This window comes from Mixophyes fleayi, chromosome 9 (genome assembly GCF_038048845.1).
Source record: "Mixophyes fleayi isolate aMixFle1 chromosome 9, aMixFle1.hap1, whole genome shotgun sequence".
Taxonomy (NCBI): Eukaryota; Metazoa; Chordata; class Amphibia; order Anura; family Limnodynastidae; genus Mixophyes; species Mixophyes fleayi.
In genome coordinates this window covers 119,244,043-119,270,884 of record NC_134410.1, presented here as the reverse complement: position 1 = coordinate 119,270,884, position 26,842 = coordinate 119,244,043, and the positions used below count along the sequence as shown (strand labels likewise).

The following is a 26,842-nucleotide window of genomic DNA, read 5'->3' as shown; positions in this document are numbered from 1 at the left end:
AAGAACGGCAGAATACGGCTAATCTCTCTGACACTTAATTGCTGACAAAACCCCTAGCAGAAAATGATAGGTCCTTGACGATTCACCTTTAATTCTTGCACTGACAGCCTCTTTTTTACAGTTATCGGACTAAATAACAAGTCATTATTAGTGCCAGTTAATACCGTCTAATTGCCAGCAACAGGAAAAAGAGCACAGGTAATTACACAGCTGTCAGGAAATAAATTATGTATACTGATAGACAGCCCGTTCTGTAATACAAAATCGGGGCGTCGGGCCTAGTGTTCGTCTATCAAAAATGTTGATTAAAAGGGCATTTTCCGTTCATTTCAGAATAACATTTTTTGGGTTTAAGAGGGTTCAAGAGAAGCGCGTTGGATGCGGGAGAAAAAAAAAAAAAAAGAAATCACTATCGACAGAATTAACAGACAGAAAAGGTATAAAAAAAAAACCAACAAAAAACAGCAATTTCGAGACGGAAAGAGAAAGAGATAAGGCGACAACACAAGCCTAAAACACAAATTGAACTTCCAAACCCCAGTAGGCTTTAGGAATCTTTGTTCTGCTAGGAAAAATTAACCTCAATCTCTGCTCAAGGTCCCCTGATTGATTAACATAGATATTTAAATACTGTAATCTCATTTTCAGCATGAGGGGAAAAAAAGAATGTAAAAGGAAAAATAAATAAATAAAATAAAAAAAGATTGAGTGAAATAAAGGAACGGAGATGGAATATATTAAACAACGCAGGGATGAAGCAGGCTGTCAGCTTGCAAAGTCTATTTCAGATCCTTCCACATCACTGCAAGAGTTGATGAAGTTTAAATGAAGCAGAATTAGAGGCTCAGGCCGCTGAGTGCTAGCTGCTGGGGATAGGGAGTCATGCATTGCTGGTGATTTCTCTACAAAGTAATGGAGAAAGCCTAAATGGTGTAATCTTCAATCACATCTAACATCGGCTCTGACATGGCAGGGTAATGAGATAGACCGGATCAGCCGTGTTATTTAAGGAAATTAATCCCTCTTGTTGCTCTGTGAGATCAACTTTCGTGGGCACTGCTAGAAATCCCCCCACCCCCCCACCCATCCCAACCTATCTAAATGCTAACTAACTGTGAGTGTGATCGGGGACCGGGGTTTTTTTTTATGTCTAGTGCTGCTAAGCTGGCGACGGTTTTATCGCCTTGTACAAGGACTTTAAAAGTTGTAGAGGAGCCAGCTAGTTGTAGATACAAAGTCAGTGGAAGGATGGGATTTTTGCCTAGTGGACCAGTATTGGAGATGGAATTGTAGCACTAGAGAGCTTTCAAAACCTTGTGGGTGTTTGATATTTTATTGGGGGGCTATTAGTCTGTAATTATGTACTGCAAAAAGCAACTATTTTTATATATATATATTATATATATATATATATATATATATATATATATATATATATATATAGTTTTATGGAGTGTAAATGTGACGGCATTCTGCTGACGCTATTAGCGAGACGAGACAGGGAGCAAGTAGGCCCAAAATACACGGCTGCAATGTCAAATAAACATATGATAAAGTTAGAATTTGACTCATAGGGCTGTTCCATTGGAGTCTATAGCATTGTTGACAACTTTTCAGAGCTCTCCTCTATAGTTGGTTATTGGAGGAGCCAGGCAGTGGGGAGGAGTTATTGCCGCAATTTGCGTCATTACATCCCGCCCACCACAGCGCAGCGATGCAAATTATATTTCTACTCCGCAGTGGGCGGGGAGTAATGATGACGACGTGGATCGTACCATCAAGTCGCGGTGGACAGGGGTTGATGACGCAAATCACCGGGCCCTGCCCACCGCCTTTCGTTCTTGCCTGGTTTCATGGAGATTGCCAGATTCTCTCCGTGAGATAACCCACTATTTTTTGGTAGCCTCCCAGACATTTCGGGCGAGAGGACAAGTATGCTATATATGAATGCAAGTTTATTTTACCTCAGCAAAGCAAGTATAGACTTCGTGAGTTGCGCCATATTGGGAATATATTTGACTCACATGAGGTAAAAATGTCAAAGTCAAGAGATAGTTATTGTACCATCGCCCTGACCTGGGTGGCCGTTGTGTCTCTGGAAACAGCACATGTATTTTCAAGTAATGTCCAGTTGGAGATTTACATACATAACAGGGTCACTTACAACAAGATGGTGCAGTGCAAAGTTGCCAGCCACGTGCTGTGCTTGGTTTCATGCCAAGTTATGTCCCATAGTTCACCACCTACTTTACCATTTGGACTTCTCCCCTCATTTAACTCTTCCTGATTCCTCTCCATGGGCACCTTATTTGACTTTCACTAGGTGCATTGTCCACCTTTCATATCCCCCCATACAGTAAATAAGTGGAAGGGTCTCTCTCATAAACTGCATGTCCTGGCTGTCTTACTCAGGTAAAGGTGGGGGTGCTTATGGAGAAAGTTTAGCGTTCCCAAATTTATTTAAATATATTTATGCAGGTGAACTCACTGTTCGACCACTGTTCTAATGTCAAAGTGGAAGTTTAGAATTGGCGGTATGGAAGATGTAAGTAAATGGAATTTGATAGGTATACAATGAAGTGTCGTATGGCATACCACCATATACACCCCCACTTCCACCACTGCATAAGAACATATCAAAGCCGAGGTTTCACTATCAACTAAAAAAAACACGTAAAACAGTCAACGTTTTCAAACCTTTAAATATTACTGAATATTTTTTTTTATTTTTTTTAGCTCAAAATGACCATGTTTATACTGTAGGACAAACAAGGCTTGTGCAATACTTCAAAGATGGCACCACTAATCAAATATAAACGTTGTATCCTAAGAGAATATCTCATAATAAGCGATAAGCGAGATAGAGGTGTGCTAGCCACATTTGATATTGTGTAGTTAGCAAAATATTTGATGACATTTCAAATTATCATCTTCTTAATCATCATCTTTAGCTATTTATATAGCGCCACTAATTCCACAGCGCTGTACAGAGAACTCGTTCACATCAGTCCCTGCCCCATTGGAGCTTACAGTCTAAGTTCACTAACACACACACAAAGGTCAAGAGAGACTAAAATCAATTTGTTAGCAGCCAATTAACCTACCAGTATGTTTGTTGGAGTGTGGGAGGAAACCGGAGCACCCGGAGAAAACCCACACAAACACAGAGAGAACATACAAACGCCTCACAGATAAGGACATGGTCGGGAATTGAACTCATGACCCCAGTGCTGTGAGGTAGAAGTGCTAACCACTGAGCCACCATGCTGCCCAACTTCACTATCTTTTTAGTACTGTCCTAATCCCTGATCCTTCTGGAAATCAAATGTCCTCCTCTTCTGCCCATATATATATTACTTTTCTGGATTATCGCCGTGTAAGCCGACGTACACTATAGGATTTCCCTCCAGCCGTGCCAGTCCCTGAGAACATGAAGTGGAGACATTAGTTCAAGACTGGTTCTGGCTGTAGGAAATTATTTATGAATTAAAGATCTTAAATTAGTTCCTACTGTGAGGGAAGAAGCACTTAAAATTTAGAGGGTTGGTGCAACAAAGCGAGATCCCGTTCCCGTAATTATCACACGGAACGGCACAAAAACTTGTTCATTAATCAAATTAAATATTGAGCGGCTGGATGTCTTCAATCAGAATTTCACAGGCTGCACAAATGAGCAATGTGACTGGCTCCTATTCACATACACAAGTTATTTTGTTGTATAAAGGGAAGTGTACCCTATGTGTATATTGGTATTAATTATTATTCTACCTGGTAAAACAGTTCACTCAAAACGTCTCTTTCTATACTCAAACAACCTACTGACCTCCAAACCAATACGGCTGTGTGACTGGCTGGCAAATGTTAGCCCTGGCGGCAGACTTGGCTCAGCAGCCTATTAGGAAGGTCCAAGGTAGCCCACTATGGACCAAGCCCGGGGTTTAGATGCCCCCTGGCCAGCCCCTAGTGGATGGGTCATATAACGTCCTAAAGCACTTTTCCTATTGCAATCTTACTGGACCCGGTGGTTGAAGTCACACAGTGGTGGCAGTGGGGGTGTATACGGTGATATATGTCATTTTATTCACACATTTTTGGGGGGTTTTTTTGTCCAAAGGGCAAATGTGGGGGCCACTCCCTGCTGTGCAGTTACAAGACTGTGTCATCGCACCGTGGGGGGCAGGGCCATGATGAAGCCAGTAGCCCGCTGAGGCCTGATTACACGAATCACGTCATGAAGGCCCCGTCCCACCCTCCTTATAGGAAGGACAGGAAGGATCCAGGAGTGTGGTCTACTCTCCCACATAACTCCCAATGTTCCCGCTTGTGGAGGGACATCCCCGATTTATGAACCGCAAAAGGGTCGGGGCTTAACAGGAAAGTGGGTGGAGTTTTATAAGAAAAAAAATATGTCCATATGTGGGCGGAGGTTGATTGGAATGGGGGTGGGGCTTAATCTGACCAGCTTTCGGAGGGACGCTCCCAGGAGAGTTCCTGGAAATTCTGAACTCTCCCTGATGTTCCTGCGGAGTAGGAAAGTATGACCTCATGTATCAATGTCCTATTCTCCTATAGATTGTAAGCTTGCGGTCAGGGTCCTCTTACCTCTCTGTGTCTGTATTACCCAGTATAGTTTTATTACTGTGTTGTTTCCAATTGTAAAGCGCTATGGAATATGCTGGTGCTATATAAAAACATGTTAATATTATTAATATTATTATAACTTTATTTCAATAGTGTTCTGTTAACGGTGGCTCAGTGGTTAGCACTTCTGCCTCTCAGCACTGGGGTCATGAGTTCAATTCCCAACCGTGGCCTTATCTGTGTGGAGTTTGTATGTTCTCCCCATGTTTGCGTGGGTTTCCTCCGGGTGCTCCAGTTTCCTCCCACACTCCAAAAACATACTGGTAGGTTAATTGGTTGTTAACAAATTGACCCTAGTGTGTGTGTGTGTGTGTGTGTGTGTGTGTTACGGAATTTAGACTGTAAGCTCCAATGGGGCAGAGACTGATGTGAGTGAGTTCTCTGTACAGCGCTGCGGAATCAGTGGCGCTATATAAATAAATGGTGATAATAACAACAACAACAACAACATATGGAGATATTATTAGTGCGGATAAACTCCTCATTGAGCCAATATTTTTAAAGCATTGTTCATAAAGAAAAATAAGCTTCATTCTCAGAAATATTGGTTGAACCGCAGCTCACCACTGGATGTAGATGAGAAGTATAGATTAATGTGTAACACGATGGTCACCAAACACACACCTCACCTCCGAGGAAACGCTTTGGATGTTTCCGACACAAACAAACAAGACTTTCCTGAACCCTGATGTTCAACACTTGAGGACATATGAAAATGTGGAGCTGGCAGATCACACTGCAGTAACATTTAGATTTGCAGACAGGAAGGAGAGAACCATGAAACAACAAGTTGAGGGACGTTCTGAGAACAAGTTTTAAGTCATACCTCCCAACATTTAGGGGGGAATTCAACCAGCCGCGCTGTTCCTCTGAACATCGCGGCTGCAGTTGTTCCAGCACTACGAGGGGCGATGATAAATCTGCGATGTTGCGGTAACGCATAGTACCTTCGCAACCTTTCCGGAGCCACTACTCCGCGTGTAATTGAATTCCCCCCCTTCGAATTCGCAAAATGGGACAAAATAACCTCATCCCCTAACTGGCCAAGCTCCACCCATGAATAGACATATTTGGATAAAGCCCCACCAACACTATTTAGCCCTGCTCCTTTTGTGGCACACAAATTGGGATGTCCTGTTAAAATCAGGACATTTGGGAGATCTGTTCAAATGCAGATTAAATTCTCATCATGGATAATCAAAAAGCGCTATTCTCCTGATAGGACTCAAAGCACTTTACAATGTCGCAGAGGGTGAGGCAACTTTAAACTCAGAGTGGCTGGGCTGAATATTGGTCCAGAATAAAATGGTTATACTGTGACCCATTAATACACCTCTGAATTCAGTAACAATGAGTTGATAATGACCAGCAGACAATGTTACCTGAGTTTGGCAGTGTAGTCATCAATTGTCCCGATTTATAATATTGCTTGATCATATAATATTGGAATTTGACAACGCAGGACTAGGAAACTGTCCAACAAAATATATAGCATCAATTCTCAACCTCTGAATACCTTTTGTTTACACCCAAACAGTCCAGATTGTAGTGTAACAGAATACTGAGAACATATAGGAGTCTATTCTATGATTACACAATCAGGTGGGTAAAAGCAAGACATAATACATACTGGTCTACTGCTGCCATCCAGTGGACGAAGCATGTAAATGCAGATTGGCACTGAAATATAGACATGTCAATAATGTTGCAACACTGCGCCTTTATAACCAATGTCACACAAAAAAAAAAAGTTACAACACTAAATTCAATCACCGGTTACCTCCAGAATTCCCCAGCTAGGGATGATGCAGAGTTGTATGGAAAATGGGAATAAACACTTTTTTTTTTTTTAAGTGTATTTACGCCTACATGCAGAGCCGTACACATTTAGAGGCAAGTTCACCTCTGCATCAGCAGCAAATGAGCCTGGTTTATGATAAATCATCGTCATATCATCATCAGTGCGTATTTGCACTTGCCCTATAGCATCTGGTGCTGCGCGCACCGTAACAGCGTCTTTCCTGGAAAGATTGTATTAATACAAGTTAGAATTGAAGAGTACCTGTAACCATACCTCCCAATCTGTCTGCCCCCATCAGCGGGAGAAGGGGTGTAGCCATGCCCCCAGAGGGATTAGGCACAGGGTAACACTTGTATAGGTGATGGTGCTAGCGTTGCTGCAGCCTTGGTTTCTGTGTAAACCAACCTGTCAGGACTTGCAAAAAGCCGTCCACTATGTCCTTCTCTATGCTGCACTATGAAGATCTGCATCACATTACACACTTGTGCTGCAAAGTTACACACGCTGTTCTGTATAGGTTGTCATGAACTGTGCTGCTTGTGAAATCATGGGCATAATTTGAGATTATAATAAATTATATATATATATACTGTTGCATGAACACTGTGTGATTTATTCTGGGCATTTTACAAATATTACTTAGTAAAGGTTAATATGACTTTATAAGTTGAATAGTTTATAAAGGTTAAAGTTTATAAAGGGTAAATATGAATAGATTCACAACATAGATGCAAAGGATAATAACACACCTGCTTTACACTTTACAAGTGTAATGGTCTGCAGCCAGACAGGTGCAATACACATCTATATAAAACACAAGTCTGTGATGTGCGGATACCGCACCACGTGGGACTGGTACAGGCATCACAAATTTACATACACAGGCCCCCCAGGTAGAGGAAGTATCGGAGGATTGTCGTGGATTGGTCGGAAGTTTATACACAATACACAACGGAAAGGAGATTGAAACGGAAATATTTAACGGTACGACCAACCAAATGAGGCGACAATCGTCCATTTGGGCAGACTTTCGACCATCGTGTCATTACACACACTGACCCGACTTTTGAACGAGCGGTCGTATGTCGGCTGTTTGAGCCGATTATTGGACGGAAACCCTGTAGTATGTACCCAGCTTAACAAAATACAGCCCTGGAGGCGTAGGTAGGGGGTGAGTATCCCATGAACAATGAGCTTTACATACCCAGTCTAGTACTTAAACTTGATTTCTAAATGGAGCTCTCCTTTAAGTTAGCTGTTGTAACAAAAATATGACTATTTCCTTTTTATTCAAACAACAGTGGGGTGAGAGTACCTATTGTGATCGGTGTTAGATGACAAGGTGTAGTCAACTTTACATTGTGCATGTTCAAGGATTGTTGTTTATTGTGTGTTCAGCAGGACAAATTTAATTAAAATTAAAAGATTCTACTGAATCTATCAAAAAAATCCTAAAAAACAATGTTCTCATCCTTGGAGCCTAATGATACCAATATGATATACAAATTCATTGGGCAGCACGGTGGCTCAGTGGTTAGCACTTCACCCTCACAGCACTGGGGTCGTGAATTCAATTCCCGACCATGGCCTTATCTGTGTGGAGTTTGTATGTTCTCCCAGTGTTTGCGTGGGTTTCCTCCGGGTGCTCCAGTTTCCTCCCACACTCCAAAAACATACTGGTTGGTTAATTGGCTGCTAACAAAAATTGACCCTAGTCTCTGTCTGTCTGTGTGTGTTAGGGAATTTAGACTGTAAGCTCCATTGGGGCAGGGACTGATGTGAATGAGTTCTCTGTACAGCGCTGCGGAATCAGTGGCGCTATATAAATGGTGATGATGATGATTGTTTAAAAAGAAAGAGGAGATCCACTATCATACAAAGGGGATGTAACAACAATATAGGTCTCATTCTACCACAGAGTCAACAGGACCAGGCCGAGCTACAACACAGCTATAATATGACACAGATTATTGTTCCCTATAAAAACACACCTCTTGGTACACACCAATGTTCAATATGATCACAAGGTAAAGATTTAATATAGTGAAATGGATGATTCCACTGCGCGCAAGCTGCAGGTATATGTTAAATGCAGAACAGAATAGGGTAGGATTCACAGGCATTGGGAGAAAATCGAGTATTAGACTATAATACAATATTCTACTGCCCTCAAGTGGACTTATGCTGGTATTACGCACGGAGAAAATGTTGCTTCAAGATACACAGCAAGTGGTAGATGTATGTTTTTAAATATACAGCACTACAACATAAATAAACAATATATCGACACATACCTAGTATTACATTTATAAACATACTAAGATCTATCTAGAGTACAAAATGGTAAAACTGAATCCACCGGGGTCCCAAATGGTGCTTTGAATCCCAAGCCACCCTCCATTCTTCTTCTATCACTCGGGCAGTTCGAAACAAGCCAACTGGTTGTCGTTGTCCCTCTCCGTTGAGTTTATTTGCCTGAATGAGCAGTTCAAACGGGAGGGGCATTGACAACTGCGCCGCTTTTTACCAGGCCACATGCTAAGAGGAGAATGGAATGCGTGAGGCGTGGTACCATTAGATCCAGCGAGGCCGGCAACGCCTAGAATTGTAGTTTAGCAGGTGGATATGTGTTCAGTTCTATTTTAACCATTTGTAGAAAAATTATCATTAATGCCTATATATCCTAATCATAATTATTTTTTGATAATAATGATCTATAGTAAAATATTTGGACATAAACTTTTATGCACAAGGAATCTTATTTCTCAGCATATTTGCAAGTATTGATATAAATTGTACTCTCCGTATACCATAGTCTCCACCGTTCTGAAACATTTACAAAACAATTTCCATAGACAGTGACCAGATTGGCTTATTTCATCGTCTGTTTGGGAGGGGGCAAAGGAGGAACGGATGGATGTACTCACCGTCAGTATCAGACGATTAGTGACCACTACTGCCAGTGTCACCTTGCCACCAGACACTCGCCAACTTGCGAATGCCAACTACGCAATAGTTGCAGGAGAATCTCGATGCCACCACTAGGCTCCTTCAATGATTCCTAGAACCACTTACTTCTGGGGCAGCTGGTATTGCTACTACAGCGTGTCTTTGCTTTGGGTTGGCTGGTACCTCCTGACCACTTACTATGGATCAGGACTGCTGGCTAGAGGGCAGAGCATTGACACAGAGAAGCTGGGTTCAACAAAGGACAGCCGGGGAATTGATTAGAGTGTAAGCTCTTATCTGTTGGTCACAAGTTACAGCAGGCAATAGGCGTCATGCAGAATCATCAAGCAGTGATATTTATTTATTTATTTAAGGGGTCCTTAAAAGGACCATTACACACTAGTTGGAGGTACTAGTGATCATCCAGAAGTACAGAGGGTATAAAAAAAGTTAATACAAAATAACAGCTCTTATATACTGTTTCTAACACATGTTGACAGGGAGTAAACCAGCCCCCTGATCTTAGCTGGCACCACAAAGTCTGAGATATTACATTCAATGTGTCAGGCGCCGCTCGGCGGCCGCCCGCCCGTCCATACAAGAAAGTCTGGTTGCCTAGCAACCAGACGCGTCATTTCCCCTTCCTCCCGGCCGGCCAGCCCAGACCCAGAAGCGTCTCCGTTGCTAGGCAACGGGACGCTGCAGATAGAGAGCGCTACGGCGCTGCCCTATGACTAGCGCTACGGCGCTACAGCTATTACAGCACCACTAGTGCTGAGGGCATTGGTTAGCAGCCCTATTTTAGTGCCTCTGACCTCACCTCCTGTGCCAGAGTTTCAGGTCCTTTCCTGTCCTCCAGCGTTCCAGTGTTCCTGTGTCTATCTGTTTCCTGACCCTTGCCTTCCTCCAGTTTATTGCCGTTTGCCTGTGACCATTGTGACCCGGATTGCCTTGACTACCCCTTTGGATCTCCCTTTGTACCTCGCTGTCAGAACGTTATCGACCCGGCTTGACTCACACCCCGTTTGAATTCTCCTTGTGTACCTGCATTACCCGCATCATTGCTGAACCCGCCTGTCTGATATCCCTCTCGTGCTTCGCTATCTGACTCGTGGAAGGACCGCGACCTGCGTGTTTCCTGCAGCCAAGTCCATACCTCCTTGCGGGGGTCCCTGGTGAACACCAGGGGCACGTTAGACTCCGCGCCTTCCTCCGAGTAGTGCCAACGATAGCAGGTACGCTATACTAGTCGTGACAGTAAACTCTGGCGATGACTACCGAAGGAACGGGGGAACCCTCAGCCCGGGACCTTCTCATTCATTTGGCTCAGCGAGTAGAACAGCAAGAAGCAGCCCAAGCACATCTCCTACAATGTGTTCAAGGTATCGCTACACGCTTCGATGCCTTACAAGGCTCCCTGCCTGCTGCTCCTGCCATTACCACCGCCCCAGGGGCGTCCGCCAGTGTGGTTACGGTATCCACTGCAACTTCTGGCATGCGTATCCCCACACCTGAAAAATACGATGGAGATCCCAAGAAATGCAGGGGTTTCTTGAACCAGTGCTCCATCCAGTTTGAGTGCAATGCAGGAGCATTTCCTTCAGAGCGAACGAAGGTGGCGTTTATGATCTCCCTCCTGAGTGGTCAAGCACTAGCCTGGGCTTCGCCTTTGTGGGAAAATGGAGACCCTCTTCTTAATAACACCGGCTCCTTTATTGAAGCTTTCAGGAGAGTCTTCGATGACCCTGGGAGAGTAGCCTCTGCGGCCACCAGCTTGCTGAACCTGCGTCAAGGCAACTTATCTGTTGGGCAATATGCCATCCAGTTCCGGACCTTAGCGTCAGAGCTGAAATGGAACAACGAGGCGCTGGTCGCAACTTTTTGGCAAGGTCTAATCGACCGTATTAAGGACGAACTAATTTCTCGGGATCTCCCCTCTGATCTTGATACCCTAATTGCGCTATGCATTAAAGTAGACCTACGTTATCAAGAACGCACCCAGGAACGTCCTGTCTCTAAGCGGGTGGTTCCTCGTCTGGCTCCTCAATTTCAAAACCCAGTTTTGCCTATGGATGAACCCATGCAAGTAGGACGGTCCCGTTTATCCCCAGAAGAAAGAGAGAGGCGCTTCAGGCAGCGTCTCTGCCTTTACTGTGGCGATTCCGGACATGTTCTCAAGGTCTGTCCTAAGAAACCGGGAAACCCGTCCTCCTAAACGGTAGCAGGGAGGCCGGTTTAGGAGTATCCACAGTTGCTCCCTACTCAAAAAACACCCCTGAGCTTCTTATGGCAGTCACCCTGAGCACCCCTAGAGGTCCCTTCTCCACCACGGCCTTTGTGGATTCTGGCTCCTCCGGGAACTTCATTTCTGCCACTCTCATTGCTGGGCTTCAAATTCCAACTCTCCCCTTGCCTCAACCATTATCGTTAACAGCAGTAGATGGGAACCGTGTCAGCAGTGGCTCCATCTCCTACATCACGTCACCTATTCGGTTAATGGTTGGAGCCCTCCATAGCGAGATGATTCAGTTGTTGGTGTTGCCAAAATCCATCAATCCCATTATCTTGGGGCTTCCATGGCTACGAAGACACTCTCCGCAGATGGATTGGGACCGAGCTCAGGTTACTCGTTGGGGTACAGAATGTCATCATAGATGTCTACCTAGTGTTCTGCCTCCTGATTCCCAAGTTGTTGCTCAGTCCACGGTTACGGAAGTTAGCCTTCCAGCTGCATACACCGACTTCCAAGATGTATTCAGTAAAACGGAGGCCGAGTTATTACCTCCCCATCGGCCCTGGGATTGCTCCATCACTTTGCTTCCCGATCAACCTATACCCAAGGGGCGAACGTATCCCCTTTCTCGCCCAGAGACCCTGGCAATGTCCCAATATATCAAGGAGAATCTGGAACGTGGTTTTATTCGCAAGTCTACCTCTCCTGCTGGGGCTGGATTCTTCTTTGTCAAAAAAAAAGACGGGTCCCTGCGCCCATGCATTGACTATAGACCCCTGAATCGTATTACCATCAAGAATCGGTACCCGTTACCTCTTATCTCTGACCTATTTGACAGAATCAGCGGGGCTCAAGTGTTTACTAAATTAGACCTACGAGGGGCCTACAACCTCATTCGTATAAAGAAGGGTGACGAGTGGAAGACCGCCTTCAATACGAGGGATGGGCATTTTGAATACCTGGTAATGCCCTTCGGTCTTTGCAATGCCCCCGCCATCTTCCAGAATTTCGTTAACGACATCTTTCAAGATCTATTGTACACCTCCGTAGTCGTTTATCTAGACGACATCCTAGTGTTTTCTAAAGACTTGAGTTCTCATCAAGAACAAGTGAGGGAGGTCTTACGAAGACTGCGCAAATATCATCTTTATTGCAAATTGGAAAAATGTGTTTTTGAAGTTCTCCAAGTGTCCTTCCTTGGGTTCATTGTGTCCGGCTCCGGGTTACAGATGGATCCCACCAAGGTGTCATCCATCTTGAATTGGCCTCAACCGCAGAGTCTTAAAAGTATCCAAAGATTCATTGGATTCGCCAATTATTATCGACAGTTCATCCAAGATTTCTCGTCCATCATTGCTCCAATTACAGCATTAACTAGGAGATCTGCCAATCCTAAGATATGGTCTCCAGAAGCTGTTTCTGCCTTCACTATTCTGAAGAAAGCCTTTTCCTCTGCCTCTGTGCTCTCTCAGCCGGATCAACAGCGACCTTTCTTTGTGGAGGTGGACGCCTCTTCAATAGGCATTGGAGCCGTGTTATTCCAAAAGACACCTTCAGGTACCCACTCTCCATGCGGGTTCTTCTCCAGACGATTTCTTCCCAACGAGATTAATTACGGAATCGGAGACAAGGAGCTTCTCGCTATTAAAGCAGCCTTGGAGGAATGGCGGCACCTATTAGAGGGAGCCCTATATCCAGTTACCATCTTTACAGACCACCGAAATTTGACATTCATTCGGGAAGCTCGCTGTCTGAATCCTCGGCAGGCCCGCTGGGCATCATTCTTTGCTCGCTTCAACATGATTCTTACCTTCTGTCCAGGTGCTAAGAATGGGCGGGCAGACGCTCTATCTCGTTCTTTTGATGATACAGACCGCCTGAACCCATCAATTCCTCATTGCATTATTGACCCTTCGAACATCATTGCTATTACCAATACGGTGAAGGATGTTCCGCCCACAGGACGATCATTTGTGGAACCACAACTACGACTCAAGGTGTTGCGTTGGGCCCATTCGTCCCGTATCGCGGGTCACGCGGGCATAAAGAAGACCACATTCCTTCTCTGCCGTCGGTTCTGGTGGCCTACCATACGCGCTGATATACGGGACTTTATTGCAGCATGTACCATTTGTGCCCAACACAAAACTTCCAGGAAGGTCCCTGCTGGGTTGCTCCAGCCCCTACCTACGCCGGATGCTCCCTGGGAGAGTATAGCCATGGATTTTATTACTGACCTTCCCTGCAGTTCTGGATTCAATACTATCTGGGTTGTCATTGACCGATTTTCTAAAATGGTGCATTTTATTCCTCTTTCAGGTCTACCTTCAGCCAGTCACTTAGCCGACACATTTATCAAGGAGATCTTCAGACTTCATGGCTGCCCTAAGGAAATTATCTCTGACAGGGGAGTGCAATTCATCTCCCGGTTCTGGAGGGCTTTCTGTAAAAAACTGGGTACGGAGTTAAAATTCTCATCGGGATATCACCCCCAGACCAATGGTCAGACCGAGCGGATCAACCAGGATTTAGAGACTTTTCTCCGTTGCTTTACCGCTGATAATCAAAGCAGATGGTCGCAATTCCTTCCCTGGGCAGAATTCTCACACAATCACCATGTCCATGAATCTACCGGGTTTTCTCCATTCTTTATTGTGACCGGGATGCATCCTATTATCCCAGATCCATTTCCCAATTCTTCCTCCTCTGTTCCAGCGGTGGACTCACTTTATCGAGAATTCTCTATCATTTGGGCCACAACCAAAGCAGCTCTACAAAAGGCATCACGGCACCATAAGATCTTTGCAGATCGCCACCGTAGGGCTACTCCCCTATTGAAGGTAGGGGATCAAGTATGGCTTTCCACTAAAGACTTAAAACTCAAAGTACCATCTATGAAAATGGCTCCACGTTTTATTGGTCCTTACATCATCTCACAAGTTATTAATCCAGTGTGTGTTAAACTAAAGCTACCGGCTTCTTTACGATGTCATAATACTTTTCACGTGTCCCTACTCCGGCCATTGGTGCTTAACAGGTTCTTTGTACCTCCATCTCGACCTCCTCCGGTTCAAACCTCCTCTGGAACAGAGTTTGAGATCAGCCGGATCCTGGATGTCCGCATTCGCTACGGGCAACAACAGTTCCTTGTGCACTGGAAGGGATTTGGCCCGGAAGAAAGATCTTGGGTGGATAAACTGGACCTTCACGCTCCTCAATTACTTAAGAGATTCCTCCAAACAAGGGGAGAAGGAGGAGGGCATACTGTCAGGCGCCGCTCGGCGGCCGCCCGCCCGTCCATACAAGAACGTCTGGTTGCCTAGCAACCAGACGCGTCATTTCCCCTTCCTCCCGGCCGGCCAGCCCAGACCCAGAAGCGTCTCCGTTGCTAGGCAACGGGACGCTGCAGATAGAGAGCGCTACGGCGCTGCCCTATGACTAGCGCTACGGCGCTACAGCTATTACAGCACCACTAGTGCTGAGGGCATTGGTTAGCAGCCCTATTTTAGTGCCTCTGACCTCACCTCCTGTGCCAGAGTTTCAGGTCCTTTCCTGTCCTCCAGCGTTCCAGTGTTCCTGTGTCTATCTGTTTCCTGACCCTTGCCTTCCTCCAGTTTATTGCCGTTTGCCTGTGACCATTGTGACCCGGATTGCCTTGACTACCCCTTTGGATCTCCCTTTGTACCTCGCTGTCAGAACGTTATCGACCCGGCTTGACTCACACCCCGTTTGAATTCTCCTTGTGTACCTGCATTACCCGCATCATTGCTGAACCCGCCTGTCTGATATCCCTCTCGTGCTTCGCTATCTGACTCGTGGAAGGACCGCGACCTGCGTGTTTCCTGCAGCCAAGTCCATACCTCCTTGCGGGGGTCCCTGGTGAACACCAGGGGCACGTTAGACTCCGCGCCTTCCTCCGAGTAGTGCCAACGATAGCAGGTACGCTATACTAGTCGTGACACAATGTTTACCATCAGGATGTAATATATTCTCTAAACTTGGATTTTCCGCAATTTAAATTTAACAAACTTTACATCAATCTGTGGTTTCCTAAATTACTTGCTGTTAGGTTTCCTATCTCTCTAAGACATAGGATGAAAGTCTAACGACCCCCTCCTGTGTATTCAGGCTAAAGGATATGTGGGTCACTCACAAATGAAAAGGCCTAATTACATGGGACTTCCTTTAGAAAAGTTACAAAAAACAAATTTCTTCCAACATGGCATATTACTACGTTTCTAATACAAAAAATACACAATATCAAAAATCAGTACATTTAAAATTATATAGAGCGGCGCACTGCACCACCAGTTGAACTAAATTTCTACAATATGTTATTTCTACGTGATCCAGACACATCTCTACAAGACAGATGAATATAGTCTTCTCATAATTGCCTTCTCTTCCGTAATGTCTGAGAGGCTCCTGAATTTTGGAAAGTCCTCTTGTACTCTCGCAAGAGCAGGCACCCTCCTAGTTCCGGGCCTGAGGTTGGGTTTAATGGCGCGATTCACGTGATCAGACCCTTTCTCCCGACTCCTGGGAAGTTGGGAGGCATTTTCCTTTTCACTATGGAGAGTGGGTGCTCTGTATCTGCCACTGGTGCAAAGATGATTTAAAGTTTTGTTTAGTGGAGGGTGGAGGGGAATTAGCGGCAGTCTAGCACTTTGGAAGTACTAGACACGCCCACCTCCCCAGAGACATGATCACCTCGCCCCTCCAATTCCCAACCGCTGCCTCTCCCCTGCAACTTATTATCCCATCCGGTTTCAAATCCAACTTTATTGTGTCTTCCATATTATCCTACTGATTCTGTTCTTTACTTTTTGGCCATACATCAAGCCATGCATTAATATATTCATATTATCACCCTCTTCTCCACGGATCTCACTGTGAAAGGAAATCTCATATGGTCAGGTCCACGGAGACCATTAACACAAAGACAGTTTTAGTAATATATTAGAAGATAAGAAATGTGAGAGAAGGCCGTGATGCCAGGGGAGGATTTATCTGTACCCATCTGTGGGGAACATAGAGGAATTACAGTTATAGGGATTAACCAATAACAAAATTGGGGGTGAATAAGCCCTAATCATAATTGCTGTAAAAATATGTTATATCAAATTGATCCCAGGGGGGGTTTCCTAGTCCCCAGAAACCCCTGTCCTACCTGGGATGCTGTATGATTACAGTGGCTGGCCCCTCTCCCGGGACCAGCCACTACTGCTTGTAGCTTGGGAGGATCGTCTCCGAGTCAGTCCCCTGCTGTGTGAGCACAGCTCTCTGGCCCCACCCCTTCCTCCCACACAGCCAGCATGGGTGTAATGCAGGAGGCAGCAGAAGAAGGTAAGAATGTGTGTGTGTGTATATATGTATATGACAGCTTACATGTATGTGTGTTTGATCCTGTGTGTGTGTTTATGTATTTGTGAGTCTGTGTATATGGCAGTTTTCATATCTGTTTGATCCTGTGTGTGTTTGTGTGTCAGTCTGTGTTTGTCTGTGTATATGACAGCTTACATGTCTGTGTTTGATTCGGTCTGTGTTTATCTGTGCTTAACTGTGTATGTGGCAGTTTACAGGTCTACGTGTTTGTGTTTATGTGAGTCTGTGCTTGTCTGTGTATGGGACAATTTACATGTCTGTGTGTTTGACCCGATGTGTTTGTAGCCACGCCCCTACACATTCTGGTCACGCCCACTGGTATCGTGGCGTGGACACCCCCCTCATCGAATCCTGCGTTTGCCCCTGGATCCATTGATAAATTGAGCTACTAAGGTGTAAAATGTGAAGTCAGAGGGCCTGAGTCATTAAGGCAAAAAATGGGTAAATGTTCTCTGGGACAAACCATGTTACAATGAAAGGGGTGCAAAGTAGTTTATTATTTTGCACATAAGTTAAATACTGGCTGTTTTTTTCATCTAGCACACAATTACTTAATAGCTTTATTACTACACTGAAATGTAAAGTTGATCTATTACATGCCCTACCCCAACTATAAATCTGTCCCCACATTTTAAATTTACCTCCCCCTCCAATGCAACATGGTTTTACCCAGGTGCAAATGTTACTCCTTTTTTATGCTTTGCTCTCCTTAATGACTCAGGCCCAGAGGGTCTGTTGTGTGTTTAGCTGGTGATTCTGCCCACCTCTAAGTTAAAAAGAGAACACCACTTTCAGTGGAAGCTGAGCAGCTTCAAAAGCCCCTGGGGTGAGCTACATCCTGATATAGGAGAGTTTTGTTTTGTTTTTTACACTGAGAGACTCTAGGGCAGGCTTGGCTAACCTGTGGCACTCTAGGTGTTTGTGAAACTACAAGTCCCAGCATGCTTTGCATGATATATAGCAGCCTATTGCTGGAAAGGTATGCTGGGACTTGTAGTTTCACAAACACCTGGAGTGCCACAGGTTAGCCCCTAACAGCTTGTGGTCTTACACAAGGATGATGGCTTGCTGTATCTTATATAGACAAATATAATTCAGTTTCCAAAATGCAACTTACAATCAATAAAAATAGTGACCAACCACGTATTCTTCAATAGCATGATGAAGGGCAGCCCATATGTCAAAAAAAGCATTCTGTCACACAGAGAAGTTGAGGAAATGAGTATAAGCTCAACTAATACGCTGGACCTAGGCCTGTTTGGTATCAATAAATTGGTAAATTCATAGTGGATCTATTAATAATAAAATTGGGTTTGCATGACACTCCTCAGGAAAGTTAAATCACTTAGTAGAATTGGGTAGTAAATCAGGCAACATGCAAATGGTGATTGTAAACAATGTCACAGACCACAACCCCTGGAGGTGGGGACAGGTGTGGAAGTGTCTTCAAAAAGTGGAGACCAGTTACATGAAATTGTCAGACTTTTGGGACAATCATCAACTGAGAATATGTCCATCTTCCAAGCCAATTTCCCTTGGCACAGAATATACCATGTGTCTATAAATTATACTTTGAATTGTATGTTTTGCTTGTGTATGTCATGTCAACTGTTTATTAATAGTTGTTTTTTTTTATATAAACTTGTAAGCATTGTTTTTTTATATTAAATCTAAACAAGAGGATTTTTGTACTTACGTTAAATCTCTTTCTCCGAGTCCATCTGGGGGACACTGCTACCTTGGGGTTGTCTGAGGGCGTTGGGAGTTGGCACTTAAACAGTTAAGAACAAAACTTGCTGCCGACTCCTCCCCTCTGCAATCCCATCCACCTCAGTTAATACTAAAGTCCCAAGAAAAAAATGGGCAAGTCTAACTAACTAAAATAACAGCAAAAGGGAGTCCCCCAGATGGACTCGGAGAAAGAGATTTAACGTAAGTACAAAAATCCTCATTCTGGGGGACACTGCTACCTTGGGGACCTTCTAAAGTAGCCCCTCTACGGGTGGGAATTAATTGGTCTACCTGCTTGTAATACATTTTTGCCAAAATTGGCGTCCGAAGACGCAAAAATGTTGAATTTGTAAAACCGAGTAAAAGTATGGACAGAAGGCCAGGTAGCTGCCCTACACAGTTGATCCGCAGAAGCCCCATGACAAGCAGCCTAAGATGCCCCCACCGCACGGGTAGTGTGCGCCGTGACAACTCTAAGAACAGGCCGGTTCACACTCATATAGGCATGCCTAATGACAGACTTAATCCAGCGAGCAATTGTCTGTTCGGCTGGCCATCCTCTCCTTGAGGAGTCGTAAAGCACGAAAAGAGAATTAGTTCTTCGACAAACAGAAGTCCTTTCCACGTATACTTTCAAAGCTCTGACCACATCCAGACTTATTGACAAGGACGGAGAAGAGGACCCAGGAGAGGACTCTTCTTCCTTAAAAGCTGGAACCACTATTTCTTGATTCATATGGAAACTTGAAACCACCTTTGGAAAAATGACGGAATTGTCCTGAGGACCGCTCTGTCCTCATGGAAAATTAAGTAAGGAACTCTACAAGATAAGGCTCCTAATTCAGATACTCTTCTAGCTGAAGCGATGGCTAAGAGGAAAACAACTTTCCATGTCGCAAATCTGATGTCAGCCGATTCCAGAGGCTCGAAAGGAGGATGTTGTAGAACATACAGAACTAAATTTAAATCCCATGGGGCCAACGGAGGAGTATGGGGAGGCTGCACATGCAAAACCCCCTGAAGAAAAGTACGAATATCTGACATGGAGGCCAAGCAGCGTTGAAAGAAAATAGACAGTGCAAAGACCTGAACTTTCAGGGAGCTTAATCTAAGACCCTTCTCTAACCCATCCTGGAGAAACGCCAGAAACCGAGTTAGACTAAAAGACACAGTAAATCTTCCATATTCTATGGTAAATATTTGCTGATACTGGTCTACGAGCTTTCATCAGGGTATCCACTACGCTAGATGAGAAACCTCTGGAGCTCCAGAGTTTGGCTTCAATAGCCACGCCATTAAAGCCAAACGAGTGAAGTCCAGATAATGAAATGGACCTTGAATTAGCAGATCGGATCTGAGGGGGAAGAGCCCAACCCCGACCTTCTGCCATCCTCAAGATGTCTGTAAACCAAACTCGTCTTGGCCAATTTGGTGCTACTAGAAATACTGGATGCACTCCCATTCTTACTCTTCGCAGTACTCGTGAAATCATCGGAATTGGGGGAAAAAAAAGATATCCCAGTTTGAAATCCCAATTCATTGACATTACATCCACTGCTACTGCTTATCTTACCACTGACACTCTTTCCTTTGTCAGACATTTTATATATATATAATTCCTCTCACAAATGAAATATACATTTCCTGTGCTCTTTTTTTTTTTTAGAAAAAAAAATTGCTTTTAGCAAATATATTTAACTTGTGCACGCTAAAAAAAAAAAAAATAGGTTACCAGCCCTTATATCAATAGGGTAAGGGTGGGAATAGGGGGAACAGGTTGTGAACTCCAAAAATTATATATTATATAATATATAATATATATATATATATACACACATACATATACATACATACACACTATACCTACATATATATAAAAATATGTATAAATATATATACAGTCAGCAGAGCCCTGTCAGTCTGTGTCTGATCAAGTCGCTGCCCAGTCCTGTCAGGTAGAAAAGGGCGAGAAAATCTCCCACCTCGGGATCTTCCACTGAGCAGCCGGCAGTCTTAAACTACCTCCGGCTGTCTTCTTTGTCATAAATAAAACCTCGGACAGTTCAGTCCTGTGAGCATATATTGTAGCTCTCCTATCGCTCACTCTGGACTCCTTCCGTATCCACAACACCTCCTGCGGCTATAGAGATCCAAGCCCCCCCCCCTCCGCCTCAGTGGGGGACTTGGTATCTCCCAACTTGTCTGGTCCTCAGACGGAGTGCAGCGTTCTCTGCCTTATGGCAGTGTCGGACCAGCCGGGACAGAGTGATGACAGGCGCTTAGCGCTGTCACTGCTCACTAAATACCACACAAATTCTTCTTAAAGGAACGAAACTTTGTTCCATTATAAATATGTATGAGGAAAAAAATGTTAATAACATTAAAACCTCACCTACACTTATTTGAAAACTAATAAAAAAAATAATAAAATCTAACACTAAATAGCAGGCACTGCTAAGCAGTACCAAACGCAGCCCAACTCCTTGGGCACTTAAACATAACTGAGGTAGATGGGGTTGCAGAGGGGAGGAGTCAGCAGCAAGTTTAGTTCTTAACTGTTTAAGTGCCAACTCCAAGCGCCCTCAGACAACCCCCAAGGTAGCAGTGTCGCCCAGAATGGATGATGGAGAAATTAACAAGTGCTGTCCTTATTGCTCTAATTGAATTCACTGCCTGTTTAGAAGAGATAAATTGCTTGGCTGGGTTAACCCTTTAGATACCAGTGTGTGAAGTGTTAACTGTTTAGCTACCAGAGCACCGAGTGTGCGCAATTGGGGTGATTAAGTCATAGGTTTGCTACGAGCCTTACACGTGTATATATATATATATATATATATATACACATATCTTACCTTTTGTAACAGCTGGTTATTCTGCATTGAATCTCTAACCACTCCAAACCTCTCATTCTCCATTGTAACAGATATTCAGGGGGCTCTCCCTCGTTCAGCACTGATATACCTCCAGATCCAATGTCTTATCCAGGGATCTACCACTAAGTGCCCCACTCCTGGCAACCAGCTTCCACCAACTAACCAGCGGACCAGCCCACCACACGCTTATGGGGAGACCTTAATTTAAAATGTATATTCCTGTACCACTCACTCGATACACAGGTCCCATGGTTAGTGTAAGCTCACATTACTTAACGTATTTTTTATTTCTATGGTAATTTTTGTAAAGCTAAATCCTCCAGTCACAGCTAAATAGAACAACCCCCCCGTTCTGCGAGTGGACCATTCCGTCGTCATGGCGACAGGACGCTAACAGGAAGCGTATGAAAAATGGAGTCACGTGTTGATTATTTACTTTTCTGGCCGCCAAATAGCATCAAATCCTGTGCATACAGTGCTGTTAGGCGAGACATATTGTTAGTGGAGCATACATGGCTGAAGCTCTTTATATCTATAATATAATGTCACATATCAAAGCCAAATTACTGCCAATGCCATGTTAAATGTGTTTCCATAAATGGCAAGATACCAATTTATTTGTCATGTAACAGATTTCCAAATCTACGATTTATTGCAACTAAACAGCAATAAGCAAGGCAGCAGGAACAGGCTATTATCACTATATAATGGTAAAGATGGCAGGTGTGCTGGAATATGATGAATACAAACAAAATACTTATAAAAAAAAAATCAATATGAATAAAATTGCAATCATCACTCAGTGGGAAAAAAGTGAAACCAATGCTTTAAACCATAGTAACCAATAATCACCTACATTTGATGTGTCTATTGCCAGCCAGACAATGACAGTAAACGTATGATTGGCTGCTGTGGAATTTGCACATTTATAGCGACATTAGTAAATAACCCTATAGAGTTTTTTTTTTAATTTGGAGAATAGAAAATAACAGTTGTTTCCTTTTTGGTTTTCAATAAAGTTTATTGAAAAAAAAATCCCTTTGAATCTTGCGGTTACCATAGAAACAGTGACCTTTCCCCGGCGCTGATGATCACTTCCGCCCGCAGTTTGAGAGCGTGCGTGTGTGGGCAGAAGGTGAGTATCTGCAGTTCCATGGTTTAATGGCGGGAAGTTTGGTTATGGGGGAAGTTCTTAGACTGGGTGACCCCTTATATGTAGTCCTGGGGTGATTGGTGTATTATTATCAGATGTGGTTTAAATTGACACCTTGCTGTCCATGGTCTTTATCCTCCTGTGGTGTAATGTAACTGTCAGTACCAGGGTATTATAGCAGTAGAATCTGTAATTAATTACATGTATTATTAGTGCATGTGGATGTATATATGTATTTCACCTAAAATTAGTGTACTGACACTATCTATATGGACACTTCCTGGTTTGTTGCTTTCATAAGGCGGTATGGAAATACTTTGAGACTCTAGTATATTCATCTTCTAGTCTAAGCCTGTTAGTTGCGCCCTCACTAATGGGCACAGGTTTCAGCTTGTGCTGAATATACCACTTGCACCCCAGTAGCTGTGTTGAGAGTTGTAGTATTATTTGTTTACTTTATTGTACTGTTATACCATGTACTGTCTTGTTTTCCCTCTGTATGATGTTTTGGATTTCATATAGTGTCCTGCAAATAAAGGCTGATAATAAAGTCTCCTGTGACATGTAGATCTATCTAAAGAATGTCTATGAACACAAGAAAAAGTGGTTTCTTGACGTGTTTCATTGTTTCAAATGCATTGCAATGTTTTACAGATTAAAAGTTCCTAAACCTTTTGGAAAGTGCTTTCAAGTCTTTGGGGCGTATTTACTAAACAGCGGGTTTGAAAAAGTGGAGATGTTGCCTATAGCAACCAATCAGATTCTAGCTGTCATTTGTTTTGTACATGTTACAAAATGACATCTAGGGGCATATTCAATTCCGATCCACGGTAACGCGCGTTACCGCGGAAAATGTGCACTACTGTCGGTAATACGGTATCACAATAACGCAGATTTTCGTACGCAGCCCTACGGTCTGCGAACGAAAATCCACATTATTGCGCTACTGCGGATTACGTTCGCGGCCGTTCCGGCGCGAATCGGGATCGGAATTGAATATGCCCCCTAGAATCTGGCTGCTATAGGCAACATCTCCACTTTTTCAAACCTGCAGTTTAGTAAGTATACCCCTATGTATCTTCACAGCAGGCATAATTATTTTTATGCTATGAGTGTTTTTTTCAACTGCAGTGTTCCTGGTTTATTTTTGTGTGATGTAGTAAGTCGGTGACTGGCATGTACTCATATTTAACACATATATTCATGGGACCTGAATATATGTGTATATAATGTATATAAATATAATGTGCTTAACGACTTGTAAGGAACTTACAAGTTTTTAAAGACATTACATTTGTGGACAAGTGTCTGGAATCCTCATCATTTATTTATATAGCGCCTCTAATTCTGTAGCGCTGTACAGAAAACTCACATCAGTCCCTGCCCCATTGGAGCTTACAGTCTAAATTCCCTACCATACACACGAAGACTAGGGTCAATTTAATAGCAGCCAATTTACCTACCAGTATGTTTTTGGAGTGATTAGGAACTGTGCTTGCGTCACATGGGTTTGCTGGGCCTGCAATCGTATCTGTGTGGTGATTGCATATCCATCTGTCTGTATTAACTACAGCATACACTTTGTTTTGGTTTCAACATTCTGCCTAGGTGATTTCAAAGAACCCACTAGGACCTGCGGTTCTCACCCAAGCTAGATCAAACATTGGACAATAAAGCAGGAATATGCTGGGGAGTCATTCCACATCAGATCACCCCCCAAAAAATGATATGTCCACCACCCACCTCAGATTTATTCTAAATTTTTTTAGTTGAGAGGATGTCAAAACAACTATTTCTGCCAAATATCTCGACTGTCTGACAATTGATTAAATATTGATTTTTCAATTTATTAAATAATTTACTAATCGCCACCTAAAGGGTTAACTTAAAACCTCCATTGGGGTCATCTTTTTGAAACAAGCATTTTTCAAATATATATTTTTGTATTCTTTCATATTTTTATTTTCTATAGTTTTTACTCTTTATTTTTATACGTTTAACTTTTTAATTTATTCTTGTAATTTTTATTGATGTTTTCAGAACAAAACAAATGCACCTACAAGAAAAACCCCATAAACACTAAGGTATCTAATTTACAGCTGTTGTTCCTACAAGTAAACATAGTACAAATATACTGTAGGTAATTATCACCTTTTTACATCAGTATGTTTGAGACCGTCCCCAGCTCATTCCTGCTTTATTGTCAGATTTGTGTGTTCTAGTTTGTAACACTTGTGTAAAAGGCCTGCTGATGTGTTATTACAGATCGGGGTGTGTTTCGTTTCTTTTTGTTTCGTTTCTTTTTGTTTCGTTTCTTTTTGTTTCGTTTCTTTTTGTTTCGTTTCTTTTTGTTTCGTTTCTTTTTGTTTCGTTTCTTTTTGTTTCGTTTCTTTTTGTTTCGTTTCTTTTTGTTTCGTTTCTTTTTGTTTCGTTTCCATTTTTTCTATTTAATGTATTGTTTGAAGATATTACTGAGATGTAACGTGCGGCCCTTCTGAAGGTTAGAGGGTCGCCCATGTGGCCATTGAAGTGTATTAGGTTGCCCATCACTCTACTGTACTTTGATTTATACCATCAGAACTAAATTTTGTGCCGAAGTCACCAAGTTAAATATATATTTGTAGCTAATTTTATCCATATTGTTCTCCATGGAGATATCATATAGACACCCACTGGCATCAAGGTGAGGGGCTGCTGACACCACTTGATGCTCCCAAAGTATGTGCCAATAAGAGCTTATACTGGAACCACATTTCAGGTAATTCAAATTGCTTTTCCGACCCCTATTAGATAGGCCTTCTATAAACCCTTGTGTAAACCCTCTAGAGCATACTTGCCAACCTTTGGAAACTTAATTTAAGGAGATCCCGGGCCGGGGAACGTGGATGGAGGGCGGGAGGGGCAGGGCGCAGCGAATTGTGCCATTTTGGTCCCGCCTCCTGCGACAAAATGCCGTTTTTGACACGGGGGCGGGGTGTCATTTTGAGGAGCAAGTTGCCATATGCTGGATACTTGCCTGCTCTCCTGGGAGTCTGGGAGACCTACCCGAATTTCGGGAGTCTCCCGGACATTCCGGGAGAGTTGGCAAGTATGCTCTAGAGTATATACAAATGTATCTGTTAATAATGTAGACACCATGTGACATCCTTTGATACTTTTACGTATGTGACTTCATTCCTCATCAGGGAGGGGTCCCAGGTCACCCTCTCATTTAGTGATAGGTTCAATTAGCCATGATATTCTTGACGGCATCGTGGCAGCGCACTTTTTAGCGGCACTACGGTAAAAATATGCGCTTATTTTTGCTTACCCCTCTTTGGGGTGCGAACAATTATAAAAAAATATATAAAAAAAATACGTGCGAGGTGTCTCGCCGTGCCATAAAGTACAAGATAGATATTGTTTTTTAAGTTTATATTTTTAGTAATTTGCAGTTTTTTGTCTTAATTGTGTTCTGTTGTAATCCTTTATCCTTACGGATTTCCTTTTATTGATGAGGTCTGTGATATTTTGTTATGGTCATAAAATCGGATGGTGGCGGTAATATTGGAAATGTATAGTTTATAATCACAACCAGAGGCAAATACTAGTGGCTAATCTCGCCTGATATTTGTATATGATTGGGATATTATCAGTGATCTAGCCGTTTTCTGTTCTAGCGGTACCAGGTTTCGTTGGGGGGGACGATCATATGATTGGCTCTAGGGAGAGTCACATTAATGTAAGTTCGGTCTTTATCACTGATATCGCTAGTAGTTGTTCTTGTTGTGATCAGACGTTTATAGTTAATGCATGGGTGATAAGGCATAACTCGTGCAGACGTATGTAAGTGGCTTTTCTTAAACTTATTTTATTATAGTGCTTATTTTGTTTAATACCTACTTACATCCGGTTTGGAAGGGACAGTCTTATTCTGTTTACAAAGGTGTGATATTGTACAGAAATGTGCTGTTAAGTTTCTGATGGTTTGAGAAGTGACTGGTTGATGAGTATGGAGATATTATGATTACGTATATATTATGTTTTATATGTTTGTTGTATTGGGCGATTATAAAAAAATAGACTAATTCAGGGTT

General features: G+C 43.1%; 1 protein-coding gene across 3 annotated transcripts in view; it reads right to left on the bottom strand.

Moving 5' to 3' along the window:
* CFAP77 (cilia and flagella associated protein 77) overlaps positions 1–26,842 on the bottom strand; it is a 155,968-nt gene that overhangs the window by 90,742 nt on the left and 38,384 nt on the right. The window contains exon 1 of one of the 3 annotated variants that reach the window (XM_075185286.1): positions 21,593–21,835. The exons of 1 other annotated variant lie outside the window; for it this stretch is intronic. In XM_075185286.1, coding sequence (XP_075041387.1) covers positions 21,593–21,655 — 63 coding nt within the window. In that variant the 5' untranslated portion in view covers positions 21,656–21,835. Of the gene's footprint in view, positions 1–20,607; positions 20,650–21,592; positions 21,836–26,842 lie in introns of those variants that run through there. One more of the 3 variants, XM_075185291.1, reaches the window with a different exon arrangement.